Consider the following 21,473-nt stretch of genomic DNA (forward strand, 5'->3'; position numbering starts at 1 on the left):
TAAATTAATCTAAGGCTCAAGATGATGAACTAAAAGCTTGAACAATCCACAGAATATTTAAATGAAGAATACACACTTTATTGTAAAGCTCGGAGAGTTGATCTTAACTTTTTATTACTACTATACATATACAAACTTGTTGCTCTGTTTTCTGTTCTTTTTAGCGAATTCAGAAAATAAATCAGATGATTGAAGTAGAGATTAGGCCGGTCCCATCACTATGTCATTTGCCACTGCAATGCATAGCAAAAAAAAAAAAAAATTAAGCTAAATAAGCAAAAAATATTATAAATTTGATGATAATACACAGATAATTGAGGAGGAAACAAGACCTTAAGAACAGGCTCTCCTTTGTTAGTATTAGCAGATTGTTTAGCCATTTGCTGCAACTGAGCTTGTGCAGCCCTTCCATGTGCAGACTTCTTAAAATCTTCTTCTCTGCCCGTTTCACACACACAAAACAAATTTTCAGACACAACAAGCTCTGTCTTTTTTTTTAATCAACAACAAGCTCTGTCTTAATGACCCAAACATGAAATTCTCAAATGAATTGAAGGTTCTCAAGTAAACTATCAATACATACGATTCGGAATCGGGAAAAATTAAAACGAAGAAGAGAGAGAACCGTCGCATGGCAGCTTCGGCGGCTCTGGCGCGAGCTTCGGCGGAGGCTTGTCTATCTTCTTCCTTACGCTGCTTCTTTTGCGTTCCGTTGATGCAACTGAAACAACCCATCGCCGATCAGATTGATTGATTGACTGACTCTCTTCGCTTTGTCTTCTCTGCTCTTTTACCAAGATGACAACGCAAGCACGCACGCTGATCGGAGAACTAAACAAAGAAGACGCGTCTTCTTCTCGCTATAAATGGGCTTTCTTTCACCGCGTTTTCTTCTGCCATAATGGGCTTCTGCTTATGGTTTTGTTTTCATTTTAGATTTTATTTATCTCAAATGTTTTAAATTTTATTCACTGAATAAATATAAGTGTGAATTTTTATTTTCTTTCTACTAATTTTAGCTGATTCTTATTTAGAAACATGCAATATTTTTTTTGGTGATGAGAGTTATATGTAAAAGCATATATATATATATATATCTCATATTTCAAAGAAAAGTCTTTAAAATACAATAAAAACAATAATAACATAATAGCCTGTGCCAATCCAACATTTTTAGATTCATTACGATTTTTTTAATAATACTTATCTTTATGTTGGCTTAACATAATAATAAAATATATTAAATCTTATAAACTATTAACCTCTATTAATGATTGGTAACTTCATGAATTTATTTGTATAGTAATGTTAGTCAATAATCATAAATATTTGATTATATTTAATTATAATTTTAGTAAAAGCTTTTGTTAATACAAAATTTCAAATTAAAATATATATAGTATTTAACAGTTCCATAGCCAATGATAAAATTCTTACAAATATATAATTATCAAAAAAATATAAATTCATTTACACATCAATATTAACAAAAAGTAATATGAAAAAGTTAATAAAATGTGCCTTAATCAATTGTGTGGGTGTTAAAAAATTGTTTTGGTGTTTGCCTTTGAGCTGGCCCTGCTGAGTTTCAGTTGGTAATTGACTTGGAGATATCTCAGAGACTAAAGATGTATCTCCAAGTCAATTACATCTTTAAACTCTTAGTTGACTGGATTTTGAATAAATCGTAGAGACCATAATCTTTGGGCTTCATTAATCCAAGACGCCTTTTTTTTTTAATCTTCACTACCTATAATTTCACTATGTTTCAGACACCACATCCACGTGCGCGATATCACAATTCTCCCCAAACTCAACTACCAATCTATGAACTTCAAATTCTCTTTTATTTTTGACCCTTCATTTTTGTTTGTTTTGAGTTTTGGTACTAACTTACAAGCAGGCAATTCTTGGTTTTATCAATAAAAATAAAATATAGGGTTTAAATCAAGAGAATAAACAAGTAAGTGGGTCATACGGTAAATATAGAAAGTTATAATAATTGTCTTTTGCAATTATCATGTTTATAAATTGCTTTCGGACAACGAAGGTTCATCTTTCAGACATTTGTATCAATTTCGAGATCAAGAGATTCATCGAACCGTATCGTGTCTGTATCCGGAAGAAAGCCGTCTCCTTTATCTGTTACTCTCAGATCATAGTTTCACCGATGGCTTACGAGAAAGAGCTTGATGCCGCTAAGAAAGCCGCTTCACTAGCAGCTCGCCTCTGTCAGGTTTTGGTGCTTCTCCTCCTGTCTCAGAATCTCTAAAGATTCATTCTTTTACAAAACCCATTTTGTAATATTCCGAGTTTCGTTTTAGATTTGTTGTATTGGATGATAATCTTCTTTTTTTTTTTATGGTTTGTTGGGTTGATTCAGAAAGTTCAAAAGGCTTTGTTGCAGTCTGATGTTCAATCAAAATCTGATAAAAGTCCAGTCACCGTTGCTGATTATGGTAAAAGTTTGAATCTTACCCTTAGATTGAGAATGTAATTACATAGCCAATGATTTTGGACAAGTTATTTAAACTGTCCTTGTTTCTTGAGTTTCTCAGGTTCACAAGCAGTTGTTAGTTTACTCTTACAAAGAGAACTCAGTTCTGAACCCTTTTCATTGGTAGCTGAAGAGGTGAATAAACACTTTATGTGGATGTCTCTCTCACGTAACTTATTTTTATGTGTACTCAAATTGTCTTTTAAAACTATGTATATAGGACTCAGCTGATCTACGCAAGGATGGTTCTCAGGATATTCTTGAGCGCATCACTAAACTCGTCAACGACACTTTAGCTAATGAGGATCCACTCAAACCCATTGACTCTGCTTTGTCAACAGAAGATCTTCTCAGAGCCATTGACTGCGGCACATCCGAAGGTGGTCCTAACGGTCGACACTGGGTCTTGGACCCCATTGATGGCACTAAAGGGTAAAAAGCTTCAAAACTATCTTTGAGAGTATTCTTGTGTTTCCTGAACACTGAACTTTGTTTGGTGGATTGTAGATTTTTGAGGGGAGATCAGTACGCAGTAGCACTAGGGTTGCTAGAGGAAGGGAAAGTAGTGTTAGGTGTGCTTGCTTGTCCAAACTTGCCATTGGCTTCCATAGCAGGAGACAACAACAAGGACTCTTCTTCATCTTCTTCTTCAGAGGAAAAAGGATGTCTCTTCTATGCTACAATCGGTTCAGGGACATACATGCAGCCTTTGGATTCGAAAACTGATCCAGTCAAAGTACATGTCTCTAGCGTTGAGAATCCTGAAGATGCATCCTTCTTTGAATCATTTGAAGGAGCTCACTCTCTTCATGATCTATCCAGCTCCATTGCCAATGTAAGTTGTTGCTTCCCTATTGTCTCAACCGATTTTTAGAATAGTGCATTTGATCAATGTTCTCTCATTGCTACAATACAGAAACTTGGTGTGAAAGCGCCACCAGTGCGGATCGATAGCCAAGCGAAGTATGGAGCTTTATCTAGAGGAGATGGAGCTATATACTTAAGGTTTCCTCACAAAGGATACCGCGAGAAGATTTGGGACCATGTAGCTGGTGCTATAGTTGTTACAGGTAACAAACATTACAATTATACCAAATATGTGAACGTGATTTTGATAATGTGAATGCAATATGTTTATGGGACGCAGAGGCTGGTGGGATAGTGACGGATGCAGGTGGAAAGGCATTGGATTTCTCGAAAGGGAAGTATCTTGATTTGGACACAGGGATTATAGTTGCTAATGAGAAGCTAATGCCTCTGCTCTTGAAAGCAGTTCGTGACTCCATTGCTGAGCAAGAGAAAGAAGCTTCATCTCTCTGATTCTTTCCTTTGTTTTCTTTTGTAACTCTTTGTGTCCTTTCACCTCCACCACAAGGAATAATGTTTCGTTACACACTGAGAGTGTCTTCTATTTATGTGCAATAATATTTCTCTCAATAGAGGTTAACTTTATAGATTCAAATGGATATGTGAACTTTGATGAATAAAGACTGTAAGAGAGAGATACATTGTTGAGTTTATACAAGAATGAATTAAACAAAAGACAAAACAAAACATGTTTCACCATTTCCAGAAAACATTGGAACCACACTTGTACTTGTCTTTGCCTTCGCATTCCAATGCCAAATCTTCTGAGATGAATGGTACTTTCTGCAAATACATTAAAAACAAATAACAAGAACATGATAAATCTCTTCATCTAACGATCTCACAATGAATAAAAGGTTGAGTTTATAGGAAATAACCTTTTGCTTGGCAAGATCTTGGCAACCAGTGAAATTCTCAGGGAACTTGCAGCTCCCGAACTGGACAGTAAACGCTCTCGCAAAGTTTGCTCCACTTGTTGCCAACCTCTTCTTATCATTCAGTTCCTGTAATTAAAAATAACAATTACTTGGCACGCAAGCTTTCTTTAGAAATGCCAACAAAGATTAAGAACGTTTTTCAAGACTTTACTTTGTTGGCTTTGCTCTTCTCGAGGTACTCATCGATGACGCCAGCATTAGCAGAAGCAGAGGAGAAGAGTGTAGCAGCTAAGATTACCATGGCTGATCTTCTCGTAGGAACCTTATTTCACTACGATAGGGACAACTGATATTTATAAAAATAATAAAAACAAAAAACAAAAAATACAATACCGAAACAAATGAATGAAGAAAAAATTGCAGAGTCGAGATGGTTAATCTCTTTCCTTAAATCTTTAAATGCCCCGTAGTGTGACGGTTGCATAGCGCTCAGATTCCCAGGATACAACTGCAGCATTGTTTCTGTTTACCATCACCGAAAAACAGAATCTATCGACCCTAGTTTTGTGTTGCACTCTCAGACTCAAGAAATAAAAATACTAACATGACTATTCAATATAGGAGAATGTGGTTTTTCTTTTGGTATTAGATGTGTGTTCTTTCTATCATGCTAACAAGCCATTTATATAGAAAAATAATGAGAAGCGCAAATTTCATTTTCAACATAAAAATGAAACCTCCAAGGTGCACTAATGGAGACTTTATTTCTTGTCAATTAATATGTCAATTCATTTCACATTTTGACCAAGAAATTAAAGAGTAAAATTATTATTGTTTGACCAATTCAAACAAAATAATATATTTTAAAATTGATTTATTTTTTATATTTTATCAATATAAAAGATCAACATATATTTGGTTTATAAGATTAAGTTAATGAACATGAAGTCCAACTAACAAATCAAAAACTCAAATCCAAATATCTAATGTGTATATTTGTAACTCTATACAAGTTTTTCAAATCACACACATTATACCTCCATTTCTCATTCACACTAACTCTATTTTTAGCATATGAATACATTGCTAAAAAAGTAGTTCAACACTTCTTCCATTAACATCATCACCACCATCTCGTTGTTGAGCTTTGATCACAGGAAGCGTTTGTTTCTTTTGACCAAACCCAACTGATGAATTCACTAAACCCACTCTCTGTTTCAGCTCTGCCGAGCTACCACCAGAAATTGCGTAGCTGCATGTGAGAACACTCGAGTTCATGGCCGCCATTTTGTTTCTCTTTTGCTTTGTTCAGAAAATTCAAGAGTAGTAACTAGTAAGGTCTTGTGATTGGTTGGGTAGTGAGAAAGGAAGAGATTTAGATTTTAGTATTATAGATGATGACGTGGACGTGCATGTAATAAGGGATTGTGGCTGTAATGTGGATAAGGTGAGATTTCCCTTCAGTCTTATTGGCAAAAAAAAAAATACAAAATCTTGCTCAGTTTCTAACTAATTTAACAAAAGATAATTACACAAAATTTTATACAAATAATAACACATCATCAGTTTTTTTTTCACTAGAGAATTGTTTTAACTGTTTGATTATCTCACTATAGTTTAGTTTCATTGTTGTCAAAAAAAAAGATTATCTCCTATGAGTAGTCCTATCGTCTTCTGATTTATTGTGCTTAAAAGAATCCATCTGAGTTACATGCTCGTTAATGACAATTAATCATATTATCGTGATTGGGCCGTAAGATGGAAGCCCACGTAACATGGCCCTATAGTCATAACTTCCATAAACTTTGGGAATTACCCAAAAGAAAAAAATTGTAACTACCAGTCCTCATCGTCTTAGGAAAATAAAATTATTTAAATCCTCCCCCTTCATTTTCGGTGTCGCTACAATCCAGCGAAAACTTCCCTCTGTCGTCACAACTCATGGACTTCACCGTCAAAGCTAACGGCGGCTCACCTTCTCCGTCATCTTCAACCACCCCTCACCGTTTCACGCCCACCGCAACTGCCTCCGACCGAGATCCGATGCACTCGTGGTGGGAATCAGTCTCCAAGCAGCGCTCGCGCATCCTCTCCCTCTCGTCTCTCCTCTCCTCCTCCGACGGCGAAGAAACTCCGATCTCCTCGCTAGCGGACTCCGATCGCCCAGCGCTATCGCTACTCTCCTCTCGCCCCGCTTACTCCTCGATCTCAGCTCGTCTCCGCGATCCGTCTTCCGGATCCGGATCCGACCCGCTCTGTCAGTGGCTCTACGAGACATACCTCTCCTCCGATCAACCCCTCCGCCTCGTCGTCCTCTCGTTCCTCCCTTTACTCGCCGGGACCTACCTATCTCGAATCCACTCCTCCTCCCTCCCTTCCCTCTCGGGATTCGAGGCCGTGCTCCTCGCGATCTACGCCGCCGAGGTGAAATCCCGCGCCGGGAAAGCGGTGCTAGTTCACGTCCCCGATCTCTCCCAGCCGTCGCTCTACCACACGCCGCGGAACGGAGGATCGCGCGACCCGAGCCACCACGTGGCCGCCTCCTCCGTTGGAGTCTTGTCTCCGCAGCTGGAGCCTCAGGTCGCTGTGAAGTCGACGAAACGAGCCGGGATAGTCGGCGTGGGGATGCAGTGCTACTTCAAGGAGATCTCTCAGATGCCGGCTTGGTCTAAGCTCGAGCTGTGTGGCTTCGCCGCTGCTTGGGCTGGTCAAGACTGTGATTGCAAGGGGAAGATCGATGGGGATGGAGATAAAGTGTTGGCGTTGACTAATGGAATTGGAGATTCGTCTTCTTTCAATGGAAGCAGTGAGATCGAGATCGAGGACGAGGAGGAGGAACAGCTTGTTAGCGATAACGGAGTTGGAGGAGGAGGTGTGAGGATTCCACTTCCGTGGGAGCTGCTACAGCCAATTCTACGGATTCTTGGTCACTGCTTGCTTAGTCCGTTGAATAGTGAAGATGTTAAAGACGCAGCTTCCAATGCGGTGAGGTCGTTGTACGCGAGAGCTTCTCATGATTTGAACCCGCAGGCGATTCTAGCGACAAGGAGTTTAGTTAACCTTGATGCAAGCGCGCGGAGAGCTGCGAAGACTGCGGCTGCGGAGAGTGTTGTTGATGGGTCGTCGTCGAGTGTTAACACTCCAAGTAAGTCGAAGAAACCAGAGATTTTTCTGTCATCAAAGTGAGTTAAATTGAGTGCTCTTTCTTTTGGGTTTTTGTGAAGGTTTATGTGTTGTTGAATATGATGAGACAAATGTAGAATCCTTGTTGTATGATATCATTTGCTTGAGTGGTTTTCATTACATCTTTGCGTTTGGTTAGGGAAAAATGCTGGTAATGTTCCTAATGCTAATTCAGCTCTGTTTAGACTATGATAATGTCTGGAACTTGGAGAGGCTTATGCGATCAAAGTTTAAGATGTAATGAGAACCATATATGTTGTTTCAAATTGACGGAGAAGATCCGATTTTAACAAAGTTATTATAACACAAGAGTTTCCATTTCTCTCTCATTGTCTCTACGCCTCGTTGCCCGGCAAAACTCCCTCGGCCTGAGTTCCTCCATCTAGTCTGTAATTATATATCAGAGCAAAGAGATTGATCAGTAAGTCCTTAGAATTGCTTTGAATATGGAGATGAGAAGATGTAAAACTTTTACCTTCAACACCGCCATCGGATGGAGCACATGGAGACTTCCTGTAACGCGTCTGCTGCTGAGTTGGCTGCAAAAGTGAGACGAAGATCTTAAGATTGTAAACAAACTGCAGAAAGAAAGATACAAGCTGGATTGCTTGCTGGAACGTGGTTATTAGCTCATTTACCTGTAACTTGGGACGAAGAGCTTCAAGAGGTCCCTTTGGCTTGGCGACACCTTGCTGTTTACCAAACAAAAAAAAAGAAAAAAAATCATAACACCAATGAGGAGTGGGAACATCATAGAGAGCTTATATTTGATAAACAACACTCGTGGAATCAAAGGTTTTAACAGTTTTACCTTTCCAAGAGCCCAATCAGCTGAGTCAAAGTATGCTCGCTCATGATCCTTGGAGATGAGCGGTGGTTTCTTTGGCATAAGGCCTCCATATTTCTTCTTTACAGCAGCCTCCTACCACAATGCGAGATCAAAGAAAACAGTTTGAGAACATGGGCAATTGATTCCATTATCTCTATAGTGTGTGAGAATTAGAATGAAACCTCCTGATGTGATGATGGCATCGACTTTTCTGCCTCGTTAGTGACGTTTCCTTGCTCTTTCAAATCCTCTACGCTAGACATTGTCAATGTCTCAAACGCCACCAAAACCTGCACTAGTGTAATAAATAATACACAAAGATTATTCAAAACTTAAAAATACACACACAATTCATGAACCAATTCATGAAGTTGAAGAGCAAAGTGAAGATGTTTTCATCAAACAATAGAGATACGCTTCCTATTTGAAACTACCTCCAAGATCCTGTGACCAAAGGATCTGTTCTGAAAAGTGCAAGTAATATAACTAATGCTCAAGAACAGGAATGAGGATATTAGCAATGAACAACCTGCTTAATACCTCATAAAATAGGCAAAGCCTCCAAGATTTTATCTCAACTACTATATGTTTATGATAAAAGTTATGAAAGTAGATACTATAGGAGATTTAGGTGTTTTTTTTCTTTCTTTCTGAGGTGTGTGATTTTGTTTCAGGATCATGAGCGAGCATACTTTGACTCAGCTGATTGAGCTCTTGGAAAGAAACAAATTCTACAGGGATCAAAACGTTATGAAAGTAGGCAGAAGCTTTGGAGTTAAAATAAATAAACTCTACGCCTAATCTAAATCAAAAACCAAACCATATGACTTAAAATCTCATCTCCACCACAATGCCAAAATAGATAACGATTGTATGAACAAAGATTTTTCAGCTAAAAACACAAAGCCAATACGAGATCAGATCACAAAAAAAAAAAGAAAAAAAAACAAATGGCGAATTATAAACAAAATTTCAAAACACGGAGCTAAACACAAGCGATAACTATTGTAAAATGACATAAAGAATCGAAACCTATGGAAGTATTTGTAAAGCTAGATCGAGAATCGACTAACCAGGAGGAAGAGGAAAGTTTGTTATATCTGTCTCTCTCTTTATTAAAAAGAGATCTTAAGGGATATAATTTATAAAGGATGATTGATCGTGTGGGAGACAGATAAAAGACAGAGAGATGATTGGGATTAAGAGTTAGAAAAGGAAGAAGAAACGCGGAGAGGAGGTTAAATTTGTAACTACGATCACTATGAACTGTAACATCGAACAATTATTACCATCGTTGTAAACTTGTAACATATTCGTTATGACCATCGAACATACGCGTTAGAAATTAAAATAATGAAAGTAGCACATATGTTCTGTGTTCAAGATTTCATTTCTAGACTCCAGACATTGTCGTAATAATTAAAACAGAGCAGATACTTCGACAAAAAAAAAAGAAACTAAATGACCATCAAAATGTAAGAATCAACGGAGTCTTCTGGCTTCTCTCTCGGACTCGAGGAGAGTGAGGATGTCTCCTTCCCTCACCGGTCCTTTCACATTCCTCATGATAAAACGGTCTGAATCCGTGAACTTCACTCTCACCTGAGTCACCTGACCACGCGAACCAGTCCTCCCCATCACTTTCACTACCACAGCATGCTTGATCTGAGAATCCATTCTGCCAAATCACACAAAAAAAAACAAACGTGGCAATATAAAGATCCTCATATCGACCAGAAGATAAAAATCAAAAGAAAATGAACTAAGCAAAATATGTTGTAACAAACTGAACACTGAATTAACCATATAAAACAACTAATCATTTAACTATAGATTCTTGCTCCATTATGATTTCACCAAGTCAACAAAAATCTTCTTTCTACTAGTGCGATAGATCACTAAGCAGCAGCGTAGTTTAGTACAACAACCACGTTAGAGGGAACACGACAATGAACAAACCTGTTGAATATTGATGCGGCGGGTGGGTGCTCAAGAAGCTTACTCGTGAAATCGAGTCTTGCAAAGAAACCTAAGCTGAGTGATGAATTATATAAAAAGATAAATGGGCCTGAACTCCGATCTTATTCGAAGAACTATGGGCTTTGAGCCGTAATTCTGTAAGCAAAAGAAAGCCCAAATAATCTTTTGATTTTGTTTTTTTTTTTGTTTCCTGATCGTCTTGTGCGATAGTCAAGTTGAATTCTCCGGGACCGGGAGGAGTTAGATCGTCTGAGCAGATGGGAGGGAGCAGCGAGGATAGATGGAAGGGATCGTTAGAGAACATAACGGAGATAGCATCTAATCTCGATTCTCTCCAGAAGCTTCTCCTCAAGAAAGCCGTCTTCGTTGAAGAAGACACTTTCTCTAGAGCCTCTCTCGTCTCCGAACAAGCCCGTACCATCAAGGTCAGCGATAGATAATGAAATGAATCGATTTGGAGGTTAATTGGCTGACAGTGATCCATGGATTTGATCGGTTCCAATCTTGATGATCGTTATTGCTGCCCTCTGTTTGATTTTGTGGATCTGATCATTATCTGTTTGATCTTGTAACTAACTAGTTGGATTAGGGATTAGCAATGAGCTTGTGGCTTTGAGTTTTAGGTGAACTTGTCAATGTTTTGTTTTGTGTTTAGGTGCTTGAGCAAAGGGTACAAACACTAGAAAGAGAACTGGATGCTGCCATCACAGCTGCTGCTCATGCTCGGTCTGAGAAACGCAAAGCTGAGTCCTCTCAAAAAGCTGCTGAAACACGTGCTCTTGAGGTCACAAAGGAACTCGAAAACACCACGAGTACGTTTGTTTTTGAAAACTACCAACGCCCTCCCTTCTTGGGTCCTTTGGTTTTGATGAAAACGAGATTGTTTGTTTTGTTTTGTTTTGTTTGTTTCAGAGGTTTTCAAGCTGCATATGGAAGAGCTCCGAGGGATGCAAGAACAGATATCCAAACGCGATAACGAGATCAAGCTCTTGGAAGCTATCATCCAAACGCTCGGTGGGAAAGAGCGTCTGAGAAAAAGCAGCAGCGGTGTTTAATGATTTGAGTGATTGATTGATCATGGGTTTCTTGTAATATTCTGTATCTATAGACTCTCTCACAAGATAAAATATTAATCAAGCCTTATGTTATAAGTGAGGTCTTTGTGAGCTAATACAATACAAGATAAAGAAAAAAACTAAAAGTAAATACAATAACTCTTCACTAATGATAACCAATCGGAGCTGCTGCTTCTCGCAATTCCTTTCCTTGATTGCGAATGTCCTGCAAAATAATAACTCAACATGGAAATATTAACAGCTCACAAACACAAAACTAACTAAAAAAGATCACATACGATGGTTTGTGTGTGTCTACTACACTACACTTACGGAAGCAAAATGGTTAACATCTCGATGATGAGCTTCATCAGCACGGATCACAGTGACAACATCTTTCAACGTAGCATCTTCCGGCAACCCCCAATAATCAATCGCTATCGCAGGCGCCTTGACGTTCTCGATCTTCCCGTCGTCGATATCTTTAAGAAACTCCGTGTACGAATGTATAGCCTCTTCCTCCAAGTATCCAACGATACGATGAGCCAACCGCGGCGAAGCAACGTAGCAAGCGAAGAAAGAGCTGAAGAAAACGCCTTGGACGAGTATCACGAGAAGACGCTCGTGCCATTTGGGTCGGACCAACTCCATCATCGTCATCAGATGCATCCTCTCGTTCTCCGCTTCTTCTAGCAACGCTTTGATCCAGCTTCCGCTGTGTTCGAATCTCCGGATTGATTTTAGGTGGAGTAGCATTCCTCCGACCATCCCTGGTACTGCGGCTACTGTCTCTAGCATCATTGCTCTGCATCCGTAACGTCTCTAAGGACAAGTGTAGTAACGTTTTGTTAAGAAGATTTGAAACGTGAAAATGATCTATACAAGAAGCATACATTATGTTATGCGGAAGGATCATGCCTGGAAGAACATGTCGGTGGGAATACGGAGGAGCTTGACTATCACGTAAGCGACTTTGTCGGCTATATTCTTCGGAACGTGGTGCTTCTTGACGTCGATAGATAAGTCTGCTTGATGTGTCTCCCATGGCTGTTCAACATACGCTTTAATTATTGTAGATGCTTAATATGTCTAACTACGAAACTCAATAATCAATATGTATAATTAAACACATATCCCAATTTTATTTTACAAACAATCTACTAAAAATGCTTTTTTGTCAAAAAAATCCATTTTTTATTTTATTTGTCAACCGAAAATAATATATTTTTGGTTGGATATCCCGTAAATTTTAAAATTTTAAAATTCACTATTTAAAAATATTATTTATATACAAATATGTATTTTTTTAGAAATTCAGCAAAAAAAATTTGATTGGCCAAGTATATGAAGAACAGAGATTTTAAACCCAATTCCGCGAACCATAATTAAACTTACCATAAAACTGTTCCAGGGCCATTTGGACCCATCTTTTCGAGCAATCTTCATCTTGGCCGTCTCTATTCCCCAATAACTCGGAACCGCCACAGATCCACCGCCGTTATGATCTTTCTTCACCGTACCCATCGTTGGTGGTTTTTCATCTTTCTTCTCAGTCGCCGACGCAGAACACATCCTCCTCCACCCTAGGTTGAAACGCCCAAGCAAGGATACTGCTCAAGGTTTTAAATACATAAATCCTAATCTATATCACAAATATATTTTTACATAAATCATCTACAAATGCACACCATGCTCAGAACGGATATTGAAGTCGCCAAAGCCGCCGCAGCAGTCATGAACTAGCATCGGTTTCTCAGCTTCTTTTTCATGTTTAACCACGTAGGCGGTGGAAACACACCTCGTGAACATGTTAGAGTTCACTCTGCCGCGGACAAGCAGAGCTCGTAAAGCTGTCCTCGCAACGAGTTGCTTCATGTCGCGTTACACACTCTTGTCTGAGATCTGATCCTATGTTTCTAGTGAGTTTGGATATTATTATTCACTTCGGTTTTGAAAGTCTTCCAGATGTTGTTGAGAGAAAGGAGAAAAGGTGACAGCATCTGTGTTCGCGGCGAATGCTGCTAAGCACACGTGGTTTCGAATTTGACCGTTGCTTTCATACTAAGAATTTCTTTTAATGGTTGTGATGTTTTGATCATTTGAGTAGAGCAATTAAAGTTAGCGTAAATGAAGATTATGAGTATGTCAGCTTGTCCGAATCATGACGTGACGTTTTAGACCACGTGAATCTTGGCCCTGGAGTACCCTCCTGTCCGATATGCATTTGTTTGGTTTAACTTGGCTTAACAGATTGGTTTTCGTGAATTGAGATGTAGGAAAAGTCCCTAAAAGGCAAGCTATATAATACTTATGGAAAGCTATTAATATTTTTAATATTTAATGTATCATTCATTAAAAATTATAAAAATTAAATAAACTTCTGATCGATAATTTTATTACAAGATTTTATGTCTAACAGTTTTATTTATGTTTTTTATTGCTGAATAATTATATTACAAAACGAGAAATATTATAGAGGATTCCAATTTTGTTTACATTATGAGAAGCTCTTTTTGCATCATATTATTTTTCTTTTATAAAATTCAGGACTCTAATCTACATCATACTCTCCGGTTATCCATATAATCATATACACAATTATCTGTGAAGAACTCAAAACACTTTTATTTTAAAACACTAACAAACTAGTAATCAAATCAATACAATATGTACAACACAATTTTATATATATTTTTTTCAAAGTATCAGGAAAATATCATTGTTTCCATACTTATTTTTGGCACAGATAAAAAATGTCTTAATAAAGTCTCTTGCGTTGAATACATTGTATAATTCATTCAATTTTTTTGTCAACATTCATTCAGTTATTCAATTATATTAATTATTATCATTTTCTATGGCAATATTTATTAATTTCAATGATTCCTAACATTTCATTATCAAAACTTTAGCACTACTAATAAGATAAAGATAACTTTTACAATCGTGATCCAAACACGTGCGCAAATGTCATCTGTGTATCCACGTGTAAGACGATCATTGGATGACAGTGTGTTTCCTTCACTGGTTTTATAAAACAACCTTCACCGGATCGGCACTTTCCTTCCGATTTCCTCCGACTCGCCCCCCAATTAAAGGGGAAAGAAATCAATTCGCTTTCATACCTGGAAAGTTCAAAAAAGGGAAGAAGACAATCTATAAAGAGTTAGCTCAGTTTCATACATAATACCCAGATCGATTTTCTAGGGTTGATTTTAGCTCTGTGATTGCGACAAGCATAGAGATCTCTGCTGCGTGTTGCGTTTCTGTTCCATGGCCGATCGTGGATCTTTCGGATTTGCCCCTCAATTAGGTAACTTATCTCTCTATCTTTCGGATTTTTACTCATTTGGTGGTTTGGATCTGATCATTGATAGGATTCTAGCAAAAGGGTGTAGTTGTTGTTTGTCATGTTTTGTCGGAATTCGTTATTACTTTGGTCTGAATCGAGTTCTTGTTTTGTCTCTTTGTCGGAATAAAATTTCTGTCGGAATTCGTTATTACTAATTCGCATTTTGATATTGGTTAATGAAGAGTGTTAATTTAGCTGTGGAACTGTGTCCAGATTCAAAGTCGTCAGGGGTTGTTGTTTTCATGTTTTGTCAGAAATGGTTATTACTTGGTCTGAATTGAGTTCTCTGTCCGAATTTGAAATTTCTGGCCACGGTTAGCTTAGCTGATCTAACTATTTTGCATTTTGGTATTGGTTTATGCAAGAGATTGTTAATTTAGCTCTAGAACTATATCCAGAATTCAAAAAACGTTAGGATCGTTGTTTGCTATGTTTTGTCGGAATTGGTTATTTTCTTGGTCCGAATCGAGTTCTTGAACTGTATCCAGATTCTAAGTCGTTAGCATTGATGTGTTTGTTTCTTTGGTCAACTTGTAGATATACAACAGTTGCTGTCTGAAGCACAACACAGGTGGCTGAGACCTGCTGAGATTTGCGAGATTCTTCGAAACTACCAGAAGTTCCATATTGCGTCAGAGCCTCCCAACCGACCACCCAGTATGTTATTTTTCGCCGAGTTTCATCAAATTTTGGCTGGAAACCACATTACTAAGTTATGAAATATATGACTGTGCAGTGACTAGGATATTGAATAGGCTATTATTATATATAGCAGCTTGGGGTTTAATTGTGTCTTGCATTAACAGAGTTTTATGTTTGTGCATTGTCCTGCTTCTATTGGCTTTAAGGTTTTCTTACAACCGTCTCGTGTTTTTTCTAGGTGGTTCGCTCTTTCTGTTTGATAGGAAGGTGCTCAGATATTTTAGGAAAGATGGGCACAACTGGAGGAAGAAGAAAGATGGTAAAACGGTGAAAGAGGCTCACGAAAAGCTTAAGGTTAATAAATATATATTTCCTAACTAATTTTTAGTAATATTTTAGATCCTGGTAACATTGTTTAAATATATATATATATAGGTAGGAAGCATTGATGTGTTGCATTGTTACTATGCACATGGGGAAGACAATGAGAATTTCCAGAGGCGTTGCTACTGGATGCTTGAACAGTGAGTCCATTTATTTCTTTTTTTTGGTTATGTTCAGTGTACTGTAAATGTTACTTTGTTTTGTAATGTTCTGTTTTGGAATGGGTACAGGGAACTGATGCATATTGTTTTTGTTCACTACTTGGAGGTTAAGGTATAGCTTTTTCTCTCAGTAACTGTACTAATATATATATTCTTAGAAGTTAGAAATTATATTGTTCTTTTTTTTTTTAAAGTGGATTATTCTATTTCTTTTTAATGGTTGTTACTGTACTTCATGCTATTTTATACAGGGTAATCGGATAAGTTCCAGTGGAACTAAAGAAAACAATTCAAATTCTCTGAGTGGCTCCACTTCTGTGAATATTGAATCAACAGCAAACACATCCAGCACATTGTCACCACTATGTGAAGATGCTGATTCTGGTATATATATATATGTATATATATTTCTCTTTGACTTTATGCGCTTTGGTATCTTCTATCTACAGACCACCTTGCTAACCTAAAAGTTTTGCTTCTTCCCTTTCTAGGAAACCGAGATGGTTGGGCATCACAGGTTCATGGGAACAGAGTAAAAGAAAGCGACTCACAAAGATTAGTGGGTGTCCCAGCATTAGATGCTTCCTTTGAGAATCCGTTGGCAAGATTCCAGAACCTACCACCTTATAATAATGCTCTGTTGACTCAGACGAATCCTTCTAATACTGGCTTAATGTCTGTGGAAGGGCATCTCAGAAGTCCTCTTCAAAACCAAGTCAATTGGCAGGTACTGTTCTTAACTTATCCATCTTATGTGAGAGAGAGGATCAGTATTGACTGACAGAAAGATTCTCGTCTGTGTAGATTCCAGTTCAGGACAGCCTGCCATTACAAAAATGGCCGCCCATGGACTCCCATTCTGGTATGGCCCATGGTACTGACTTGACCCTACACGAGACGTTTTCGAGTCTTATTGGCAGTCAAAACCAGCAGCCTAGTTTTCAAGCTCCATTTACTAGCGTTGAAACAGCATACATACCTAAGTTTGGCCCTGAGGATCTTCTATACGAAGCGAGTGCTAACCAAACGCTACCTCTAAGGAAATCACTGTTAAAGAAAGAGGATAGTTTGAAAAAGGTTGACAGTTTCTCTCGGTGGGTTAGTAACGAACTCGCAGAGATGGAGGACTTGCAGATGCAGTCTTCTTCCGGAGGAGGTATTGCGTGGACATCTGTTGAAACTGCAGCTGCTGCTTCTTCCTTGAGCCCTTCCTTGTCCAAGGATCAGCGCTTCACTATGATAGACTTTTGGCCCAAGTGGACTCAGACAGACTCAGAAGTTGAGGTAAATATTACTACCTCACTTCAAGTGTAGTTTAAGGTTTTTATATACGGATTAAAAAATTGATTTCTGGTTTACCCCTACTTAATACAATTTTTTTTGTTTGATTTTATTAATTAATGAATTAAAATAAGGATAAAATTTAATAGTTTTATTTGATATGTGCATTGAAAATGTACAAAAAAATTTATAATGAAACGAAATTCAAAAACTAAATCGATATGTAATATGACAGAGATTAAACTAATATGAAACAGAGGAATTATGTTATTATACTGTCCTGTTATCTTGTATAGTTGATGAACTTTGTATCAGCTCACCCTTTTAAATGTCCAAACAGGTCATGGTTATTGGGACGTTTCTGTTGAGTCCTCAGGAAGTAACTAGCTACAGCTGGGCGTGCATGTTTGGAGAAGTTGAGGTTCCTGCTGAGATTCTAGTAGACGGTGTGCTCTGCTGCCACGCTCCTCCGCATGAAGTCGGTCAAGTCCCGTTCTACATTACATGTTCCGACAGATTCTCTTGCAGCGAAGTACGAGAGTTCGATTTTCTTCCTGGCTCTGCCAGAAAGCTAAACGCTGCTGACCTATACGGTGCCTTTACAAACGAAGCATCGCTTCATCTGCGGTTCGAGAATCTACTGTCTCGCGTATCTAGTAGTGCTCAGGAACATAATATCTTTGAAGACGTTGGGGAGAAACGAAGAAAAATCAGTAGAATCATGTTACTAAAGGATGAAAAGGAGTCTTTACTTGCGTCTACAGCTGAGAAGGGTTTAACGGAGGTGGAAGCGAAAGAGAGACTTATTAGGGAAGAGTTTGAAGATAAGTTATATTTATGGCTAATCCACAAGGTGACTGAAGAAGGCAAGGGTCCAAATATATTGGATGAAGAAGGACAAGGTGTGCTACACCTTGCTGCAGCTTTAGGGTATGATTGGGCTATAAAACCGATATTGGCGGCAGGTGTTAGCATTAACTTCAGAGATGCTAATGGGTGGTCTGCTCTTCATTGGGCTGCATTCAATGGCAGGCAAGAACCTCAGACTTTATGCTTTCTTTAGTTACTTGTTTTTTTTTGGTCCTGAAACGTCATTACCACTTACCTTGGATTTGGGAGTTAGTTTGGGTTGGTTGAAATTTGGTTTGATTTTCGGTTAGTTCAGTTTCAAAGTTTTCTACCATTTTTTTTGGTTTTCGATTAAATTTTCGTTTTAAAGAGAATAAAATTCGATTTTTTTGGTTAAGTTTGGTTTGGAATTTTGGTTGTTGTTAATTTTTTTTTAAGAAAACCACTTTTTTTTAGTTGCCAAATTGAACCGATGCTTCTAACCGAACTGAACTGAAAACCAAACTTTTCGGTTCGGTTCGGTTCGGTTAGTGACCGCATGCCTAGTTGTCAGCCTTTAGACCATTTCTCTTTGAATTCTTGTTTAAACTCTGACGGTTACTTCTTCTCACTGTTTTTATTGTTAATACTTCAGGGAGGATACTGTTGCTCTACTTGTCTCACTGGGTGCTGATTCCGGAGCATTAACAGACCCATCTCCGGAGCTTCCTTTGGGCAAAACAGCATCTGACTTGGCTTACGGAAACGGACACAGGGGAATCTCAGGTTTCCTTGCAGAGTCTTCCCTCACCAGCTACCTCGAGAAGCTAACAGTGGACGGCAAGGAAGACAGCTCCACTGACTCCTCTAGAGCAAAAGCTGTTCAGACAGTAGCTGAGCGGACAGCCACTCCTATGAGTTACGGTGATGTACCGGAAACACTCTCGATGAAGGATTCTCTCACTGCCGTCTTGAATGCCACGCAAGCGGCTGATCGTCTTCATCAAGTGTTTAGGATGCAGTCGTTCCAGCGGAAACAGATGTCTGAGATTGGTGAGAAGAACGAGTTCGGTGTGTCGGATGAGTTGGCTGTTTGTTTTGCGGCTGGGAAGAGTAAGAAGGCGGGACATAGTAGCGGTGGTGCTGCTGTTCATGCCGCTGCTGTTCAGATTCAGAAGAAGTACCGTGGTTGGAAGAAGAGGAAGGAGTTCCTTTTGATCCGACAACGAATCGTCAAGATTCAGGTTTGAATCATTTCCTTAAAGACTTCTGTCTTCTGTCTGATTTTTACTGATCATTACCGTTTTAGGCTCATGTGAGAGGACATCAAGTGAGAAAACAGTACAGAGCCATTATATGGTCTGTTGGATTACTAGAGAAGATCATCTTACGGTGGAGGCGTAAAGGTAGTGGCCTACGCGGTTTCAAACGCGATGCAGTCACCAAGGCACCTGAGCCTGTATGCGCTGCTCCCACACAAGAAGATGATTATGATTTTCTCAAGGAAGGAAGGAAACAAACCGAGGAGAGGCTTCAAAAGGCTCTCACCAGAGTGAAGTCCATGGCTCAGTATCCAGAAGCACGTGCTCAGTACCGTAGGCTGTTGACTGTTGTTGAAGGCATCCGAGAGAACGAGGTAATTATCTGTGTATACTTTCAAGTCTCCTTAACATTATTACCTGATGAGACTCTTTACTTTGTGAACAGGCTTCTTCTAGCTCAGCTATGAACAACAACAACAACAACAACACCAACACCAATAGCAATACAGAGGAAGCTGCGAATTACAACGAGGAAGATGATTTAATCGACATTGATTCTCTTTTGGATGACGATACTTTCATGTCTCTTGCATTTGAATGATGATGGTGATGATCCACTGTATGATGATGATCACAATGGTTTTTCTAACTTCACTTAGGTTGTGGCAATGTAAATACAAGCTTATCTCTCTACATAGTTGGAAAGAGTGATGGATTTGATTTATTAGTTTGGGTATAGAGAAACAACATGTTCTTTTCAAATTGTATGTACCCTAAGAAGTATATGGCTTGTGCATAGTTTCAATGCTCAATGCCTTTTGTACACAAACTGGTTTGGTTTTTTACATGGTGATTGGTCGTTTTATTCCCTTACTGTTTACATATGTGGTTTGTTTCTTCTTGAGATTGGTCTGCAGTTTTTTTACATTATATTGTTATGCTGTCTTTCAGTTCTATTGACAAAATAAAACGTGTTAGTTAAATGACCACAGTAGTAGTAAGGTTATTTACATACAGTATTGCAATTTTGTTTATTTTTCGAATTTTTTTCCAATGCCAACCACTAGAAGTTTACTAGTTACTACTACTGTACTACATACAATTTCGAGCGATGACCGTTTGATGAATGAAAAAAACCTAAATAAAGAGTTGTATTTAATTGAATAAATGGATAAATAATTAGATACTAAAATTTTAAATGAATAAATAAAATAGGAATATTTGAGTAATTTTCTTATTAAAATTAGATATTTTGTTAAAAAACTTCTCAATACATAAAAAATGATAAATGCTATTTAGCTCATATATTTAGAATTTTCAAAAAAAAATTAACTTAATTAGTATAATTTGAAGCAGTAAATTTGTAATAATATTTTTTTTTCTAAAATATAATCTAATCTATTAATTTAGGGATTATCTACTATTTAAAGTTCTCATTTAAATTTTGGACTCTTTCATAGTTGTTGCTAGAATATATCATGTCTCCTATACAATGCAACCTACCAACTTAAATTAAACCAAATCTTAACCAACATAGATTAGTTAAACCTAACCAGTAACACTTTTATAATATTTTTGGTTAATCTCTTAATATAATTAGATCATATAAAACTGAACCACTCTTAAATCAACGAGTTCCATATCATTCCAGACATAAGAGAAAAAATATCCGACTCATTTACAACGTAAGCATACAAAGACCGTGTATGCTTATGCTCATTGATCTTCCAAAAACCAAATAATTGTGGCATAGACCAACATAGATTCATGTTCGTATCACTAACTTTACTTCCATATATTTACTCTTCACCTACATCATATCACAACATATACGCAGTTATACAAGAACATGATTATTTTTTGTTCAAACAACCAAATAATGGTGGCATATGGTCAGTAGATTTTTTAAATATGTTTTTTTATATATTACATTTTACGAGACTATGTGTATAAGTTTTTTTTTGGAAAAAAGGCATAACTATGTGTATAAGTTAAAAGGTAAAAGGTGTGACAAGGCAAATTATTATACTAAAAATGAAAGAAGATTAAATACAAACTAATAACAAGTACAACACAAATTATAACACTATTAAATTCTATATATATTTAATAAAATATTATATATATGTCTAATATGTATATATATATATATAAATGTTACACAAAATATATATAATATTATATACACATATTATATATACCATATATTATTAATTGAAATTTGACAAATCAATTTTCGCCCTTTAGGGTGGGTCATAATCTACTTACGAATTA

General features: G+C 37.7%; 9 protein-coding genes across 14 annotated transcripts in view; 4 read left to right on the forward strand and 5 right to left on the reverse strand.

Annotated features, from left to right (window-relative positions):
* Nucleotides 1–10: 10 nt before the first annotated feature.
* LOC108827478 (uncharacterized) overlaps nt 11–21,473 on the reverse strand; it is a 31,855-nt gene continuing 10,392 nt past the window's right edge. Inside the window, exons 2-4 of one of the 2 annotated variants that reach the window (XM_056994318.1) lie at nt 626–758; nt 333–438; nt 11–233 (exon numbers count right to left, since the gene is read on the reverse strand). In XM_056994318.1, coding sequence (XP_056850298.1) covers nt 219–233; nt 333–438; nt 626–735 — 231 coding nt within the window. In that variant the 5' untranslated portion in view covers nt 736–758 and the 3' untranslated portion in view covers nt 11–218. Of the gene's footprint in view, nt 234–332; nt 439–625; nt 821–21,473 lie in introns of those variants that run through there. The other variant, XM_018600882.2, reaches the window with a different exon arrangement.
* Nucleotides 2,046–3,949, forward strand: LOC108827480 (SAL1 phosphatase). Its single transcript, XM_018600885.2, has 7 exons — nt 2,046–2,236; nt 2,384–2,459; nt 2,559–2,632; nt 2,718–2,929; nt 3,005–3,332; nt 3,414–3,567; nt 3,645–3,949. Exons 1-7 carry the CDS (start codon nt 2,171–2,173, stop codon nt 3,815–3,817), a joined length of 1,083 nt encoding a protein of 360 aa, XP_018456387.1. The 5' UTR covers nt 2,046–2,170; the 3' UTR covers nt 3,818–3,949.
* Nucleotides 3,946–5,622, reverse strand: LOC108827483 (photosystem I reaction center subunit N, chloroplastic-like). The gene is made up of 4 exons (XM_018600890.2): nt 5,347–5,622; nt 4,454–4,564; nt 4,243–4,368; nt 3,946–4,147 (listed from the first exon to the last, which is right to left on the reverse strand). The coding sequence occupies exons 1-4, from the start codon at nt 5,527–5,529 to the stop codon at nt 4,058–4,060; spliced, it is 510 nt and encodes a 169-aa protein (XP_018456392.1). The 5' UTR covers nt 5,530–5,622; the 3' UTR covers nt 3,946–4,057.
* On the forward strand, nt 6,096–7,545 carry LOC108827479 (uncharacterized). The gene has a single exon (XM_018600883.2). It carries the CDS (start codon nt 6,184–6,186, stop codon nt 7,426–7,428), a length of 1,245 nt encoding a protein of 414 aa, XP_018456385.1. The 5' UTR covers nt 6,096–6,183; the 3' UTR covers nt 7,429–7,545.
* On the reverse strand, nt 7,655–9,468 carry LOC108827481 (uncharacterized). 4 transcript variants are annotated; one of them, XM_056994316.1, is made up of 6 exons: nt 9,328–9,468; nt 8,437–8,549; nt 8,237–8,347; nt 8,064–8,117; nt 7,901–7,964; nt 7,655–7,807 (listed from the first exon to the last, which is right to left on the reverse strand). In XM_056994316.1, exons 2-6 carry the CDS (start codon nt 8,515–8,517, stop codon nt 7,761–7,763), a joined length of 357 nt encoding a protein of 118 aa, XP_056850296.1. In that variant the 5' UTR covers nt 8,518–8,549; nt 9,328–9,468; the 3' UTR covers nt 7,655–7,760. The 4 variants fall into 4 exon arrangements, with proteins under 4 accessions (XP_056850296.1, XP_056850295.1, XP_018456388.1 ...); XM_056994315.1 differs by having other exon boundaries at nt 8,437–8,544; nt 9,328–9,464; XM_018600886.2 differs by having other exon boundaries at nt 7,655–7,812; nt 8,437–8,544; nt 9,328–9,464.
* On the reverse strand, nt 9,571–10,313 carry LOC108827482 (40S ribosomal protein S28-2). The gene is made up of 2 exons (XM_018600889.2): nt 10,214–10,313; nt 9,571–9,932 (listed from the first exon to the last, which is right to left on the reverse strand). The coding sequence occupies exon 2, from the start codon at nt 9,929–9,931 to the stop codon at nt 9,737–9,739; it is 195 nt and encodes a 64-aa protein (XP_018456391.1). The 5' UTR covers nt 9,932; nt 10,214–10,313; the 3' UTR covers nt 9,571–9,736.
* LOC108824263 (uncharacterized) lies at nt 10,428–11,389 on the forward strand. The gene is made up of 3 exons (XM_018597653.2): nt 10,428–10,659; nt 10,890–11,046; nt 11,147–11,389. Exons 1-3 carry the CDS (start codon nt 10,492–10,494, stop codon nt 11,287–11,289), a joined length of 468 nt encoding a protein of 155 aa, XP_018453155.1. The 5' UTR covers nt 10,428–10,491; the 3' UTR covers nt 11,290–11,389.
* LOC108824261 (ubiquinol oxidase 2, mitochondrial) lies at nt 11,357–13,268 on the reverse strand. 2 transcript variants are annotated; one of them, XM_018597652.2, is made up of 5 exons: nt 12,978–13,268; nt 12,685–12,872; nt 12,208–12,336; nt 11,623–12,111; nt 11,357–11,515 (listed from the first exon to the last, which is right to left on the reverse strand). In XM_018597652.2, the coding sequence occupies exons 1-5, from the start codon at nt 13,162–13,164 to the stop codon at nt 11,456–11,458; spliced, it is 1,053 nt and encodes a 350-aa protein (XP_018453154.1). In that variant the 5' UTR covers nt 13,165–13,268; the 3' UTR covers nt 11,357–11,455. The 2 variants fall into 2 exon arrangements, with proteins under 2 accessions (XP_018453154.1, XP_018453153.1); XM_018597651.2 differs by having other exon boundaries at nt 12,685–12,899; nt 12,978–13,265.
* Nucleotides 14,343–20,068, forward strand: LOC108827897 (calmodulin-binding transcription activator 2). The gene is made up of 12 exons (XM_018601411.2): nt 14,343–14,602; nt 15,179–15,298; nt 15,522–15,637; nt 15,719–15,807; nt 15,898–15,940; nt 16,080–16,212; nt 16,320–16,555; nt 16,633–17,112; nt 17,450–18,141; nt 18,593–19,181; nt 19,247–19,573; nt 19,645–20,068. The coding sequence occupies exons 1-12, from the start codon at nt 14,563–14,565 to the stop codon at nt 19,798–19,800; spliced, it is 3,021 nt and encodes a 1,006-aa protein (XP_018456913.1). The 5' UTR covers nt 14,343–14,562; the 3' UTR covers nt 19,801–20,068.

The sequence above is a fragment of the Raphanus sativus genome, chromosome 9 (assembly GCF_000801105.2).
Source record: "Raphanus sativus cultivar WK10039 chromosome 9, ASM80110v3, whole genome shotgun sequence".
Taxonomy (NCBI): domain Eukaryota; kingdom Viridiplantae; phylum Streptophyta; class Magnoliopsida; order Brassicales; family Brassicaceae; genus Raphanus; species Raphanus sativus.

What these genes read in the sequence shown, in the direction of transcription:
- LOC108827480 (XM_018600885.2), top strand. Translation starts at nt 2,171, where the DNA reads ATGGCTTACGAGAAAGAGCTTGATGCCGCTAAGAAAGCCGCTTCACTA. An exon ending in TAGCAGCTCGCCTCTGTCAG is followed by an intron (nt 2,237 to 2,383) that starts GTTTTGGTGCTT and finishes GGGTTGATTCAG; the next exon opens with AAAGTTCAAAAGGCTTTGTT. An exon ending in TGGTGCTATAGTTGTTACAG is followed by an intron (nt 3,568 to 3,644) that starts GTAACAAACATT and finishes TATGGGACGCAG; the next exon opens with AGGCTGGTGGGATAGTGACG.
- LOC108827483 (XM_018600890.2), bottom strand. Translation starts at nt 5,529, where the DNA reads ATGGCGGCCATGAACTCGAGTGTTCTCACATGCAGCTACGCAATTTCT. An exon ending in ATGATGTTAATGGAAGAAGT is followed by an intron (nt 4,565 to 5,346) that starts GTTGAACTACTT and finishes TAGTGAAATAAG; the next exon opens with GTTCCTACGAGAAGATCAGC. An exon ending in AAGATCTTGCCAAGCAAAAG is followed by an intron (nt 4,148 to 4,242) that starts GTTATTTCCTAT and finishes ATGTATTTGCAG; the next exon opens with AAAGTACCATTCATCTCAGA.
- LOC108824261 (XM_018597651.2), bottom strand. Translation starts at nt 13,164, where the DNA reads ATGAAGCAACTCGTTGCGAGGACAGCTTTACGAGCTCTGCTTGTCCGC. An exon ending in CAATATCCGTTCTGAGCATG is followed by an intron (nt 12,900 to 12,977) that starts GTGTGCATTTGT and finishes AACCTTGAGCAG; the next exon opens with TATCCTTGCTTGGGCGTTTC. An exon ending in ATGTTAACCATTTTGCTTCC is followed by an intron (nt 11,516 to 11,622) that starts GTAAGTGTAGTG and finishes ATTATTTTGCAG; the next exon opens with GACATTCGCAATCAAGGAAA.
- LOC108827482 (XM_018600889.2), bottom strand. Translation starts at nt 9,931, where the DNA reads ATGGATTCTCAGATCAAGCATGCTGTGGTAGTGAAAGTGATGGGGAGG.
- LOC108824263 (XM_018597653.2), top strand. Translation starts at nt 10,492, where the DNA reads ATGGGAGGGAGCAGCGAGGATAGATGGAAGGGATCGTTAGAGAACATA. An exon ending in AACAAGCCCGTACCATCAAG is followed by an intron (nt 10,660 to 10,889) that starts GTCAGCGATAGA and finishes TTTTGTGTTTAG; the next exon opens with GTGCTTGAGCAAAGGGTACA. An exon ending in GGAACTCGAAAACACCACGA is followed by an intron (nt 11,047 to 11,146) that starts GTACGTTTGTTT and finishes TGTTTGTTTCAG; the next exon opens with AGGTTTTCAAGCTGCATATG.
- LOC108827481 (XM_056994316.1), bottom strand. Translation starts at nt 8,517, where the DNA reads ATGTCTAGCGTAGAGGATTTGAAAGAGCAAGGAAACGTCACTAACGAG. An exon ending in CTGATTGGGCTCTTGGAAAG is followed by an intron (nt 8,118 to 8,236) that starts GTAAAACTGTTA and finishes TTTGGTAAACAG; the next exon opens with CAAGGTGTCGCCAAGCCAAA. An exon ending in ATCCGATGGCGGTGTTGAAG is followed by an intron (nt 7,808 to 7,900) that starts GTAAAAGTTTTA and finishes ATTACAGACTAG; the next exon opens with ATGGAGGAACTCAGGCCGAG.
- LOC108827897 (XM_018601411.2), top strand. Translation starts at nt 14,563, where the DNA reads ATGGCCGATCGTGGATCTTTCGGATTTGCCCCTCAATTAG. An exon ending in AGGCTCACGAAAAGCTTAAG is followed by an intron (nt 15,638 to 15,718) that starts GTTAATAAATAT and finishes ATATATATATAG; the next exon opens with GTAGGAAGCATTGATGTGTT. An exon ending in AAAACCAAGTCAATTGGCAG is followed by an intron (nt 16,556 to 16,632) that starts GTACTGTTCTTA and finishes TCGTCTGTGTAG; the next exon opens with ATTCCAGTTCAGGACAGCCT.
- LOC108827479 (XM_018600883.2), top strand. Translation starts at nt 6,184, where the DNA reads ATGGACTTCACCGTCAAAGCTAACGGCGGCTCACCTTCTCCGTCATCT.